Source organism: Syngnathus floridae, chromosome 15 (genome assembly GCF_059516105.1).
Source record: "Syngnathus floridae isolate MCC-2025c chromosome 15, RoL_Sflo_1.0, whole genome shotgun sequence".
In the NCBI taxonomy this organism is placed as follows: Eukaryota; Metazoa; Chordata; class Actinopteri; order Syngnathiformes; family Syngnathidae; genus Syngnathus; species Syngnathus floridae.
In genome coordinates, this window is record NC_142427.1 from 600,173 (window position 1) to 613,011 (window position 12,839).

Here is a 12,839-nt window from a genome sequence, read left to right on the forward strand (position 1 = left end):
TTACTTTGCAACAATCTACTCGGTGACAGATTAGGCAGTATAATCACATATGTTAACTTCAGTGCCCACACTGTATTTATTTATGGTTATTTGTTAAATCAAGTACTGTTAGACATGAAATAGGAAGTGTTTAACATAAATGTTATGGCTACTCACCATTGTAGCTCGCTCCTGGTCAATGATACGAGCCTCTTCTTGCAGTGGAAAACTTGCAGCCAACAAACACCGTGGAACCTAAAGGAATGAAATTAAACATTAACATTTCGCCTCGACCAATTTTCACACGTACAACGCAACGCGGCTACACTTCTGCTATTACAAACGTAAATCTCCTTAAACACAATGAGTGTTACTTACCGTGTACGCTCTAGACGGTCCAGTTGCAAGCAGAAAATAAAGATATTTCCGTTGATAATCGTCGCTGCTCAGTGGCTCACGGCCATCGCGCCAACAGATTTGAATTTTGGCGGAGGTTCGGGCAATTACGTCATATCCGCGGCACATGACTGCGACGTAATACCCGCTTATCTGAAACGGCAGTTAAAAGTAGAGTTACATCAAGTTTTCTTGGAACCTAAACGAATGAAAGAAAACTATCATTTGGCCACAACCAACATTCACAGATACAACACAACGTGCGGGGTTGAGGTTAAAGATTGAGTGAAGGGCCCTCGTTTTAAACTACTGTTTTGAAAAGGAGTGGGAACAAGTAAGACGTCTTTAATTTATTTAATGGGAAGTAGTAAGACTTATTAAATTTATTTAATCTACTTTTCTTCCCAGGCAAAATTTGATGTGCTGCAATTCCAAATTTCCAAAGTGAATGAAGGAATGAAGTCCTTTAAATTATGATTTTGTATAAATACTAGGCATTAACACAAAATCGACGGCACAAAATGGGCAGACTTTACTTGTTTGAAAAGGACTGGTTACAAGACAGACTTTTTTAATTTATTTAATGGGAAGAAGACTTATTTAGTTTAATTGATCTATTTTTGTTCCCTGGCAAAATTCGATTTGCTGCAATTCCAAATTTCCAAAGTGAATGAAGGAAAGAAGTCGTTTAAATTATGATTTTGTTTAAATACTAGGCATAGACACAAAATCTACGGCACAAAATGGGCAGACTTTACTTGTTTGAAGAGGACTGGTTACAAGACAGACTTTTCTGATTTATTTAATGGGAAGAAGACTTATTTAGTTTATTTAATCTATTTTTGTTCCCTGGCAAAATTGGATTTGCTGAAACTGTATTTTGCCAAATCTTGCCTTGAGACCTGATAGGAAGTATTAAACGCTTAGTTAAATCAATACAAGTTGGTAATAAGAGCGAGTAATGTTGGTTGAACCGATGAATGAAGGTTGAAAGCAATTTAAATTATGACTTTGTATAAATACTAGATATTAACAGAACATCTACTGCGCGAAATGGGCAGAGTTTACTTGTTTGAGAAGGAGTGGCTTATTCAAAACTAAGATTTATTTAATCTGTTTGTTCCCAGGCAAAATTGGATGTGATGCAATTCCAAATTTCACCACATGATGGTGCCCAATTTTGACTTCATAGGACATATTGTTGTTCAGTGCAGGATGGTGTTGTTCAGTGCGGCATGGTGTTGTTCAATGCGGTATCGTGTTGTTCAGTGCGGCATGGTGTTGTTCAGTGCGGCATGGTGTTGTTCAGTGCGGCATGGTGTTGCTCAGTGCGGCATGGTGTTGTTCAGTGCGGCATAATGTTGTTCAGTGCGGCATAATGTTGTTCAGTGCGGCATAATGTTGTTCAGTGCGGCATAATGTAGTTCAGTGCGGCATAATGTTGTTCAGTGCGGGATGGTGTTGTTCATTGCGGGATGGTGTTGTTCATTGCGGCATGGTGTTGTTCAGTGCGGCATGGTGTTGTTCAGTGCGGCATGGTGTTGTTCAGTGCGGGATGGTGTTGTTCAGTGCAGGATGGTGTTGTTCAGTGCGGCATGGTGTTGTTCAATGCGGCATGGTGTTGTTCAGTTCGGGATGGTGTTGTTCAGTGCGGCATGGTGTTGTTCAGTGCGGCATAATGTTTTTCAGTGCGGCATGGTGTTGTTCAGTGCGGCATGGTGTTGTTCAGTGCAGCATAATGTTGTTCAGTGCGGCATGGTGTTGTTCAGTGCGGAATGGTGTTGTTCAGTGCGGCATGGTGTTGTTCAGTGCGGCATGGTGTTGTTCAGTGCGGCATGGTGTTGTTCAGTGAGGCATGGTGTTGTTCAGTGCGGGATGGTGTTCAATGCGGGATCGTGTTGTTCAGTGCGGCATGGTGTTGTTCAGTGCGGCATGGTGTTGTTCAGTGCGGCATGGTGTTGTTCAGTGCAGCATGGTGTTGTTCATTTCGGCATAATGTTGTTCAGTGCGGCATAATGTTGTTTAGTGCGGCATGGTGTTGTTCAGTGCGGGATGGTGTTGTTCAGTGCGTTATAATGTTGTTCAGTGCGGCATGGTGTTGTTCAGTGCGGCATGGTGTTGTTCAGTGCGGCATGGTGTTGTTCAGTGCGGCATAATGTTGTTCAGTGCGGCATAATGTTGTTCAGTGCGGCATGGTGTTCAGTGCGGGATGGTGTTGTTCAGTGCGGGATGGTGTTGTTCAGTGCGGCATGGTGTTCAATGCGGAATGGTGTTGTTCAGTGCAGGATGGTGTTTTTCAGTGCGGCATGGTGTTGTTCAGTGCGGCATAATGTTGTTCAGTGCGGCATGGTGTTGTTCAGTGCGGCATGGTGTTGTTCAGTGCGGCATGGTGTTGTTCAGTGCGGCATGGTGTTGTTCAGTGCGGCATAATGTTGTTCAGTGCGGCATGGTGTTGTTCAGTGCGGCATGGTGTTGTTCAGTGCGGCATAATGTTCAGTGCGGCATAATGTTGTTCAGTGCGGCATGGTGTTGTTCAGTGCGGGATGGTGTTGTTCAGTGCAGGATGGTGTTGTTCAGTGCGGCATGGTGTTCAGTGCGGGATGGTGTCTTTCAGTGCGGCATGGTGTCGTTCAGTGCGGCATAGTGTCTTTCAGTGCGGCATGGTGTCGTTCAGTGAGGCATGGTGTTGTTCAGTGCGGCATGGTGTTATTTAGTGCGGCATGGTGTTGTTCAGTGCGGGATGGTGTTGTTCAGTGTGGCATGGTGTTCAGTGCGGCATGGTGTTGTTCAGTGCGGTATCGTGTTGTTCAGTGCGGTATCGTGTTTCTCAGTGCGGTATCGTGTTGTTCAGTGCAGTATCGTTGTGTTGTTCGTATTGTGTTGTGTTGTTCGTAATGTGTTGTGTTGTTCGTATTGTGTTGTGTTGTTCATATTGTGTTGTTCATATTGTGTTGAGTTGTTCGTATTGTGTTGTGTTGTTCGTATTGTGTTGCCTTTAACACTTAGCCTCTAACACTTAGCCTCTAACACTTAGCCTCTAGCATCTAGAAGGTAAATAAATAGGAAGGAAGGACTCACCGGTGACGTCTTCGCCCACGTCCAAGCGTTGTACTTTGTATTTTCATCCTTCTGACAGTGGAAAACATAGCCAACAAACACCGTGGAACCTAAACGAATGAAAGAAAACTATCATTTGGCCACAACCAACATTCACAGATACAACACAATGTGACGTGCGGGGTTGAGGTTAAAGGTTGAGTGAAGGGCCCTCGTTTTAAACTACTTTTTTGAAAAGGATTGGGAACAAGTAAGACGTATTTAATTTATTTAATGGGAAGTAGTAAGAGCTATTGAATTTAATCTATGTATTATATTCTATTGTATTGTATTCTGTTGTATTCTTTTGGATTGTATTCACACTAACCCCACTAAAACTTCAGCCCACAAAAACTCGCCTCTGGCGCCTAGCCTCTGGCACTTAGCCTCTAACACTTAGCCTTTAACACTTAGCCTTTAACACTTAGCCTTCAACACTTAGCCTAGAAGGTGAATAAATAGGGTTAAAGGTTGAGTGAAGGGACCTCGTTTTAAACTACTTTTTTGAAAAGGAGTGGGAACAAGTAAGACGTATTTAATTTATTTAATGGGAAGTAGTAAGACTTATTAAATTTATTTAATCTACTTTTCTTCCCAGGCAAAATTTGATGTGCTGCAATTCCAAATTTCCAAAGTGAATGAAGGAATGAAGTCCTTTAAATTATGATTTTGTATAAATACTAGGCATTAACACAAAATCGACGGCACAAAATGGGCAGACTTTACTTGTTTGAAAAGGACTGGTTACAAGACAGACTTTTTTAATTTATTTAATGGGAAGAAGACTTATTTAGTTTAATTGATCTATTTTTGTTCCCTGGCAAAATTCGATTTGCTGCAATTCCAAATTTCCAAAGTGAATGAAGGAAAGAAGTCGTTTAAATTATGATTTTGTTTAAATACTAGGCATAGACACAAAATCTACGGCACAAAATGGGCAGACTTTACTTGTTTGAAGAGGACTGGTTACAAGACAGACTTTTCTGATTTATTTAATGGGAAGAAGACTTATTTAGTTTATTTAATCTATTTTTGTTCCCTGGCAAAATTGGATTTGCTGAAATTGTATTTTGCCAAATCTTGCCTTGAGACCTGATAGGAAGTATTAAACGCTTAGTTAAATCAATACAAGTTGGTAATAAGAGCGAGTAATGTTGGTTGAACCGATGAATGAAGGTTGAAAGCAATTTAAATTATGACTTTGTATAAATACTAGATATTAACAGAACATCTACTGCGCGAAATGGGCAGAGTTTACTTGTTTGAGAAGGAGTGGCTTATTCAAAACTAAGATTTATTTAATCTGTTTGTTCCCAGGCAAAATTGGATGTGATGCAATTCCAAATTTCACCACATGATGGTGCCCAATTTTGACTTCATAGGACATATTAAACACTTAGCTTGTTATTATGTTCAAGGTAATCAGATTTGTTTATTATTCTAATGGCCTCTTCAAAACTATTCTGGATTACTACTTTGGATCTATTCTACATTACTTGGCAACAACATACTCTGTAACAGATTAGGCAGTATAATCATATATGTTAACTTGAGAGTGCCCACACTCAATCTACTTATCGTGATGTGTTAAATCAATTACTGTTAGACATTATTTGTCTGATAATCTACCAAATCTTTGAATTGAAGAATTTGTGATTTAATTAATAGCTTGTTCAGGGTAATCAGACTTGTATATAATTCTAATGGCCTTCTTTTGAAAACTATTCTGAATTACAACTTTGGATCTTATATTACTTTGCAACAATCTACTCGGTGACAGATTAGGCAGTATAATCACATATGTTAACTTCAGTGCCCACACTGTATTTATTTATGGTTATTTGTTAAATCAAGTACTGTTAGACATGAAATAGGAAGTGTTTAACATAAATGTTATGGCTACTCACCATTGTAGCTCGCTCCTGGTCAATGATACGAGCCTCTTCTTGCAGTGGAAAACTTGCAGCCAACAAACACCGTGGAACCTAAAGGAATGAAATTAAACATTAACATTTCGCCTCGACCAATTTTCACACGTACAACGCAACGCGGCTACACTTCTGCTATTACAAACGTAAATCTCCTTAAACACAATGAGTGTTACTTACCGTGTACGCTCTAGACGGTCCAGTTGCAAGCAGAAAATAAAGATATTTCCGTTGATAATCGTCGCTGCTCAGTGGCTCACGGCCATCGCGCCAACAGATTTGAATTTTGGCGGAGGTTCGGGCAATTACGTCATATCCGCGGCACATGACTGCGACGTAATACCCGCTTATCTGAAACGGCAGTTAAAAGTAGAGTTACATCAAGTTTTCTTGGAACCTAAACGAATGAAAGAAAACTATCATTTGGCCACAACCAACATTCACAGATACAACACAACGTGCGGGGTTGAGGTTAAAGATTGAGTGAAGGGCCCTCGTTTTAAACTACTGTTTTGAAAAGGAGTGGGAACAAGTAAGACGTCTTTAATTTATTTAATGGGAAGTAGTAAGACTTATTAAATTTATTTAATCTACTTTTCTTCCCAGGCAAAATTTGATGTGCTGCAATTCCAAATTTCCAAAGTGAATGAAGGAATGAAGTCCTTTAAATTATGATTTTGTATAAATACTAGGCATTAACACAAAATCGACGGCACAAAATGGGCAGACTTTACTTGTTTGAAAAGGACTGGTTACAAGACAGACTTTTTTAATTTATTTAATGGGAAGAAGACTTATTTAGTTTAATTGATCTATTTTTGTTCCCTGGCAAAATTCGATTTGCTGCAATTCCAAATTTCCAAAGTGAATGAAGGAAAGAAGTCGTTTAAATTATGATTTTGTTTAAATACTAGGCATAGACACAAAATCTACGGCACAAAATGGGCAGACTTTACTTGTTTGAAGAGGACTGGTTACAAGACAGACTTTTCTGATTTATTTAATGGGAAGAAGACTTATTTAGTTTATTTAATCTATTTTTGTTCCCTGGCAAAATTGGATTTGCTGAAACTGTATTTTGCCAAATCTTGCCTTGAGACCTGATAGGAAGTATTAAACGCTTAGTTAAATCAATACAAGTTGGTAATAAGAGCGAGTAATGTTGGTTGAACCGATGAATGAAGGTTGAAAGCAATTTAAATTATGACTTTGTATAAATACTAGATATTAACAGAACATCTACTGCGCGAAATGGGCAGAGTTTACTTGTTTGAGAAGGAGTGGCTTATTCAAAACTAAGATTTATTTAATCTGTTTGTTCCCAGGCAAAATTGGATGTGATGCAATTCCAAATTTCACCACATGATGGTGCCCAATTTTGACTTCATAGGACATATTAAACACTTAGCTTGTTATTATGTTCAAGGTAATCAGATTTGTTTATTATTCTAATGGCCTCTTCAAAACTATTCTGGATTACTACTTTGGATCTATTCTACATTACTTGGCAACAACATACTCTGTAACAGATTAGGCAGTATAATCATATATGTTAACTTGAGAGTGCCCACACTCAATCTACTTATCGTGATGTGTTAAATCAATTACTGTTAGACATTATTTGTCTGATAATCTACCAAATCTTTGAATTGAAGAATTTGTGATTTAATTAATAGCTTGTTCAGGGTAATCAGACTTGTATATAATTCTAATGGCCTTCTTTTGAAAACTATTCTGAATTACAACTTTGGATCTTATATTACTTTGCAACAATCTACTCGGTGACAGATTAGGCAGTATAATCACATATGTTAACTTCAGTGCCCACACTGTATTTATTTATGGTTATTTGTTAAATCAAGTACTGTTAGACATGAAATAGGAAGTGTTTAACATAAATGTTATGGCTACTCACCATTGTAGCTCGCTCCTGGGCAATGATATGAGCCTCTTCTTGCAGTGGAAAACTTGCAGCCAACAAACACCGTGGAACCTAAAGGAATGAAATTAAACATTAACATTTCGCCTGGACCAACATTCACACGTACAACGCAACGCGGCTACACTTCTGCTATTACAAACGTAAATCTCCTTAAACACAACGAGTGTTACTTACCGTGTACGCTCTAGGCAAAATTGGATGTGATGCAATTCCAAATCTATCTGAAACGGCAGTTAAAAGTAGAGTTACATCAAGTTTTCTTTTTTAATCAACACAATCATTTACAACCGTTGACCAGAAAGAATCGTCGAAATTCGACGTCCCCCACAAACGCCACGCTCACTCGCTTTTCAGGGCAACAAAAGTACTTCTTTTTAAAAACGATGAGTTGTACTTACCGTGTACGCTCTGGACGGTCCAGTTGCAAGCAGAAAATAAAAATATTTCTCTTGTTAGTCGTATGTTACCATCCGCCGTGTCTTTGTCAACATCGCCGCCATTTTCCTACTTCCTGCTGCGAGCCACGCCCACGGATTTAAATTTGGGCGGAAGCTCTTTCCATTGGCGTCGTTTTCGCGTATAGCAAATCCGATTGGTTGGGAAGGGGGCACGGTTATGCAGCCGAGGGGTCCTGTGATCGGTGGGATGTAAAGTAGGCGTCGACGTCACGTCCGCGTCACGTGACCACGACGTGGCAGACGTCCTATAGCAACCGCTGTTTTGTTTAGTAGACTTACAGTTGTTATGCATTGACATAATGGCGCACACACCAAATAGATTTAAATAAATTAAATAGTTCTTCTGCCCACTCTCTTTTAAACAAGTTAACTCTCCCCGCGGATTTGAATTCCGGCGAAAGTTACGCCCATCGACGTCACGTATGTCACGTGACCACGACGTGGCAGATGTCAAATAGCAACCGCTGTTTTGTTTAGTAGATTTACAGTTGTTATGCATTGGCATAATGGTGTGCACTCAAAATAGATTTAAATAAATTAAATATTTCTTCTGCCCACTCCCTTTTAAACAAGTTAACTCTGCCCACGTCCATTGACGTCTTGTCTGCGTCACGTGACCACGACGTAGCGACGTCATATAGTAACCGCTGTTTTGATCAGTAGACTTAGTTATTATGCGTTGACATAATGGCGCACTGGTTAGCATGGCCACCTCTTAAGCATGATGTTGCGGGTTCGACGCCTGATCAATGTTAGCATGGAGTGAGCTGAAGTGCATGGCGCTGAAGATTTGAATCTTTGAAATGCGCTGAGGTCTGACATATCAGGCAGAATGGTTTGCCATCACGTTCAACAAAAAATAGAAACTTTCCCACTCTGATTAAAACGTCCTGTGTTCATCTACGTATTTTCGTTTTGCTGTGCATCTTTTCCCTGCCATTTCGAGAGCCCAATTGACACTCATAGTTTAAAGAAATGTGTTTGCCCATCCTACTTTGTGGAATTTCACCACATGCGCTTATGACCAAAATACCAAATTGAACTCAAGTGAAGCCAACACGCACAACCCCCCCCCCCCACACACAGACACACACACAAATGTTGATATGAACATAAAAGAGCCGCATGCGGTTCGGGAGTTGCGGCTTGGCCAAACCTGTACTATACAACTTTATTTGTATAAAATTTTCACAACAGCTGTCACACAAACAAAGCGGGAAAAACCGAAGACGTGCGTGTTCCGCCCACGCTGGATTTATTTGCACCTTTGAAAAGACACCGTATTGCCGCAGATGTGGCAAAGAGTACTTTTGGGCATCTGAGACGGAAGGATGTCCAAAGCATCATGTCACCTGCTCTGGTAGGCATGGTGGTGGGACGTTGAGGTCAACCGCTTTGGGGTTGGCTGAATCTTTGATCGCAGGATGCCACACACTTGAAGACAGAAGCAGAAAAGCAGAGCTAAATGCAAAATGTACTCACCGGTGACTCCAATTTTTTTCCCCCCTGAAGAAACAGCTGGACGGGTGGCCCCGGCTGGCCAGTGGGACTCTTGTTATTCTGACCCTTTTTAGTGCGCGTTTGGGGCAACAACCGTTTTTTGTGGCGCTCTCTTCTGGTTCAAAAGTGCCCTGCATGTGAATTTGCTTTTCCTGCCTTCTGATTGGATGAGCGCCGGTGTGACGCGGTGCCTCTGTCACCGTGGCGGGGGGTATACGTTGGCATCGGAGCGTCTGCCAACGTCTGAGACCGGCTGGCAGTGTATCGGAGGTGTCGAGTGCGGTGCCGCTGGAGCTCACTCACCAGCTGGTGTTAGGGCCACAGAATGAAGGCCAAGGAGAAGAATAGAAAGAGAAACAGAAACGTCTCCTCCAATTGTTTGATTTGTCTCTTCTGAGCTTCGATGAATTCTTTCAGCTCTTTGTTCCTCTAGGACGGACAAATGGAAAGTGGCATTCAAAAGCCAGTAAGCGTGCAAGTAAGTGCCGGGCTGGCTTTGGGCCCTTACCTGTTGCGCGCTGTGCAGCAGATCCATTCTCTCTTGGAGGATGCAAGCGTCGCGCTCCCTCAACTCGCACATCAGGGCTCGCTTCCATTGGTCCACGGCGCTCCTAAGCTCTTCTCTCTGATCCGCCGTCAGCACGTCATTCACGCCAGCGTGGCTGGCTTTTTCGCCGTCCGTGGCGGGGCAGTCCCGCTGCGGTAGCGCCTCGTACAACATGGCCTCCAGCTCCAGGATCCTCTGGGCCGCAATCCTCGTCCATCAGTGGTCCGGCGGGAGATTTGAGGGAGGCTTACCTTATGAGCCTGGTCCATGGAACACTTCCTGAAGTCCAACTCTTCATCCAGGTAGCCCTTCTGCTTGCAGAACATAGAAGAGCCCAAAGGCACAGCGTCAACAAGCTTCTTTCAGCGCAAAGCCTTCCAAAAGTCACATTTGAGCCGCCGAGTCTCGTGGAGTGCGAACATAAGGAGTTCGACATACACTTACGGCGTTATAGCCCAGGATGTCCAGCTTCTTCATCAGATCACTGATGACGATGTCCGGGGGAAAGGCGCAAGGAGCAATGTAAGGTGTTCTGGGACCTCGGGTTAAGGTTAGGGTTGCGAGGGACGCCTTACGTACGCTCACGCCCTCGGCCTCGCAGTAGATCTGCAAAGGGCTGAGGCCGTCTGGGAAACGGACTTGCAGAAACTTCAAGACGGGGGAGCGCCACTCCCTCTCCTGAAAGGCAGAGGCATGCATCCGTCCGTCCGTCCGTCCGTCCGTCACATCTCTGGCCTCAACACGCTTGTGCGAGTCTTCCCACCTCCAGCTCCAGGATGCGGAACTCAAGCAGTTCGTTTTGGTCTCGGATATCCTGGATGTGCTCTTTCAGACGCGCTTCTTCCGCCTCCATCCGCCTGACCTGAAAAGACAGTCAGACCTCATCTGCGGGGCTTCCCGACGGGTGTGACGCCAAGCGACTCCGCCCAGCGCCTTTCTTTCCGTCACCTTTTCGGCCAACTGCTGATTGCTCTGACGCAGCAGCTGCTTCTCCTCCACCCACTTGACATTCTAGAAGAGACAAACGCGTGGACAGCTTTGGAATGTTGTGTCATTTTCATCTACAAATTCTTTGGTTGACTGGAAAATGACATTTGCTTTTCTCCGCATTTTCCCAGCCACATTCGGGGGGGGGGTTGGTCCAGTAATGCCAGACGAATGAGTGACTGAAGAATGTAGCTATTTTGTCTGAGAAAAAGGTGTGCTCATTGATGAGCTTACCTGTCCTTGTTGCTTCAGCGCTGACTCCAGATCTGCTACTCTGCTTTGATAGTGACCCATTTCTACCATCAGCTTTTCTCTGGTCTGAAAGGAGGAGGAGGGAGGCTCCTCCTCCTCCTTTCAGACCAGAGAACACCCGAGGCTGGGTGAGAACGGGGAGGCTGCGACCCGGCCGGGGGTTGCGGGAAGGGGCGCCACCTTGATCTCCTTCTCGGCGTCGTAGTCCCCTTCGCTGGTCTGGGCTAGCAGAGCGTAGGCTCGTTGCAGCGCTTGATATTCTTGCGTCAGCTGGCGGTAGCGAAGCTCCGCCTCTTCATGCACACACCAATGCAACACAGCACTAGTACCAGAATCAGTCAGACCGGCGACAAAGCACCCGCGACGCAAAGACGAGTCCGATTCCAGGCTGAAGAGGAATGTTTGGTGCCAATACGCTGGCAGAAATGGCGGGCTACCTCTTCGGGTTCCGTGTCGGGGGTTCTGTCGGTGTGAAAAGACAAGGACGATCCGTTCGAGTCCACCAACACGTCTTCGTCGTAGCCGTAAAATGTTTCGATGACCTGCGGGCGCGGAAGCAAACATCTCTCTGAACAAACTGAAGCGACACCTCACGATGAATCGACGAGAGGAACGATAGCGAGAAAAAGGCCATTTCATCTTGCGCAACACCAAGCAGCCGCAAACAAACAGACTCACCTTGCAGGACCTCACGCTTTGTTCCTCCTCAGAGATTCTCGACGTCGGTATCGTAGCAGCAAATCTCTCTCCTGTCGACACAAATAATCCGCCTTTGAGATTCTTTGGATGCAAAGGGAACGAACGGCTCCGGCGCAGAAACAAACGCGACTCACAATGACATTTCTGACATGAGCTCCTGTCTCCAGAGCCTGAAAAACACGTCACCGGCGATGATTGGAGGGACGCTCGTCTTTTCCAAAAGTGACAACTACAGGGTGTGTCAGGGTTTTCCAGATTATCTTTATCGTATCATTATGTTGCTTTGACTTTGACTGCAACCTGTAATAAATAATATTATTTATCCCTTATTTATCCCTATCGCTTATCCCTTCCTACACAAAGTCGTAAAACACCCCTTGCTATGTTTTGACTAGAGGTCAAGGGCTTCCTCTATTCAATCCACTCTTACACCCACCCTGTTTCTCTTAATTAAAATGCTCGTGCAGGAGCCGAGAGTCAGACTTCATTCGTACAACGGATGGACTCTCCACCTGCAGGTGTCCAAAAGAACTTACTTGTCTCCCGTGTGGTTCTTGCAAAATAAGTTGGAGCGAGCGCAACTCTAACAGGGTGCATTTTGCCACTAGCTGCCTACGGACAATGATGTCGCGCTCGCGGCTCATGGTTGACGGGCTGAGCAGCCGGGCAAGTCCGTCGTTTTCAGCGCACAGCGAGTGGCAAAGGCGCTGACAAAACGGGAGCTTTGAGCTGCTGAAAACGGCAAAACAAGTCTAAAGCGTGTTCAAACGCGTGCGCACAATGCTCCTGCTTGAAAGGTCGGAATTTAAGGGGCCAATTTTTTGGATGGCGGCCGCCGGCCAAGCTTTGGACGGAAAAGATTTCCTGGCGACAGCGAGCGAGCGTGGCGCTGCCGTACGTGCACCGAGTCGCCTGCCTGAAGACCTTGGACAAGTCGTCGATGATGTGCCGCTGCTCCACAACTTGAAGGAACTCCATTTCACCGTCCTGCTGGCCGCAACCGCGGTCCAGGTCATTGAGCGAACTAGGCCTTCTCTGTGGAACACAAATGCAGT

At 43.9% G+C, this 12,839-nt stretch overlaps 2 protein-coding genes across 2 annotated transcripts; both read right to left on the reverse strand.

The window, feature by feature from the left end:
- Positions 1 to 9,050: 9,050 nt before the first annotated feature.
- LOC148385817 (janus kinase and microtubule-interacting protein 3-like) lies at positions 9,051 to 10,126 on the reverse strand. Its single transcript, XM_088399059.1, has 2 exons — positions 9,808 to 10,126; positions 9,051 to 9,728 (listed from the first exon to the last, which is right to left on the reverse strand). Exons 1-2 carry the CDS (start codon positions 10,018 to 10,020, stop codon positions 9,612 to 9,614), a joined length of 330 nt encoding a protein of 109 aa, XP_088255185.1. The 5' UTR covers positions 10,021 to 10,126; the 3' UTR covers positions 9,051 to 9,611.
- Positions 10,127 to 10,230: 104 nt separating this feature from the next.
- On the reverse strand, positions 10,231 to 12,578 carry LOC148385818 (janus kinase and microtubule-interacting protein 3-like). Its single transcript, XM_088399458.1, has 7 exons — positions 11,919 to 12,578; positions 11,523 to 11,834; positions 11,266 to 11,378; positions 11,068 to 11,184; positions 10,795 to 10,857; positions 10,610 to 10,708; positions 10,231 to 10,524 (listed from the first exon to the last, which is right to left on the reverse strand). Exons 2-7 carry the CDS (start codon positions 11,722 to 11,724, stop codon positions 10,231 to 10,233), a joined length of 888 nt encoding a protein of 295 aa, XP_088255584.1. The 5' UTR covers positions 11,725 to 11,834; positions 11,919 to 12,578.
- Positions 12,579 to 12,839: the final 261 nt, after the last annotated feature.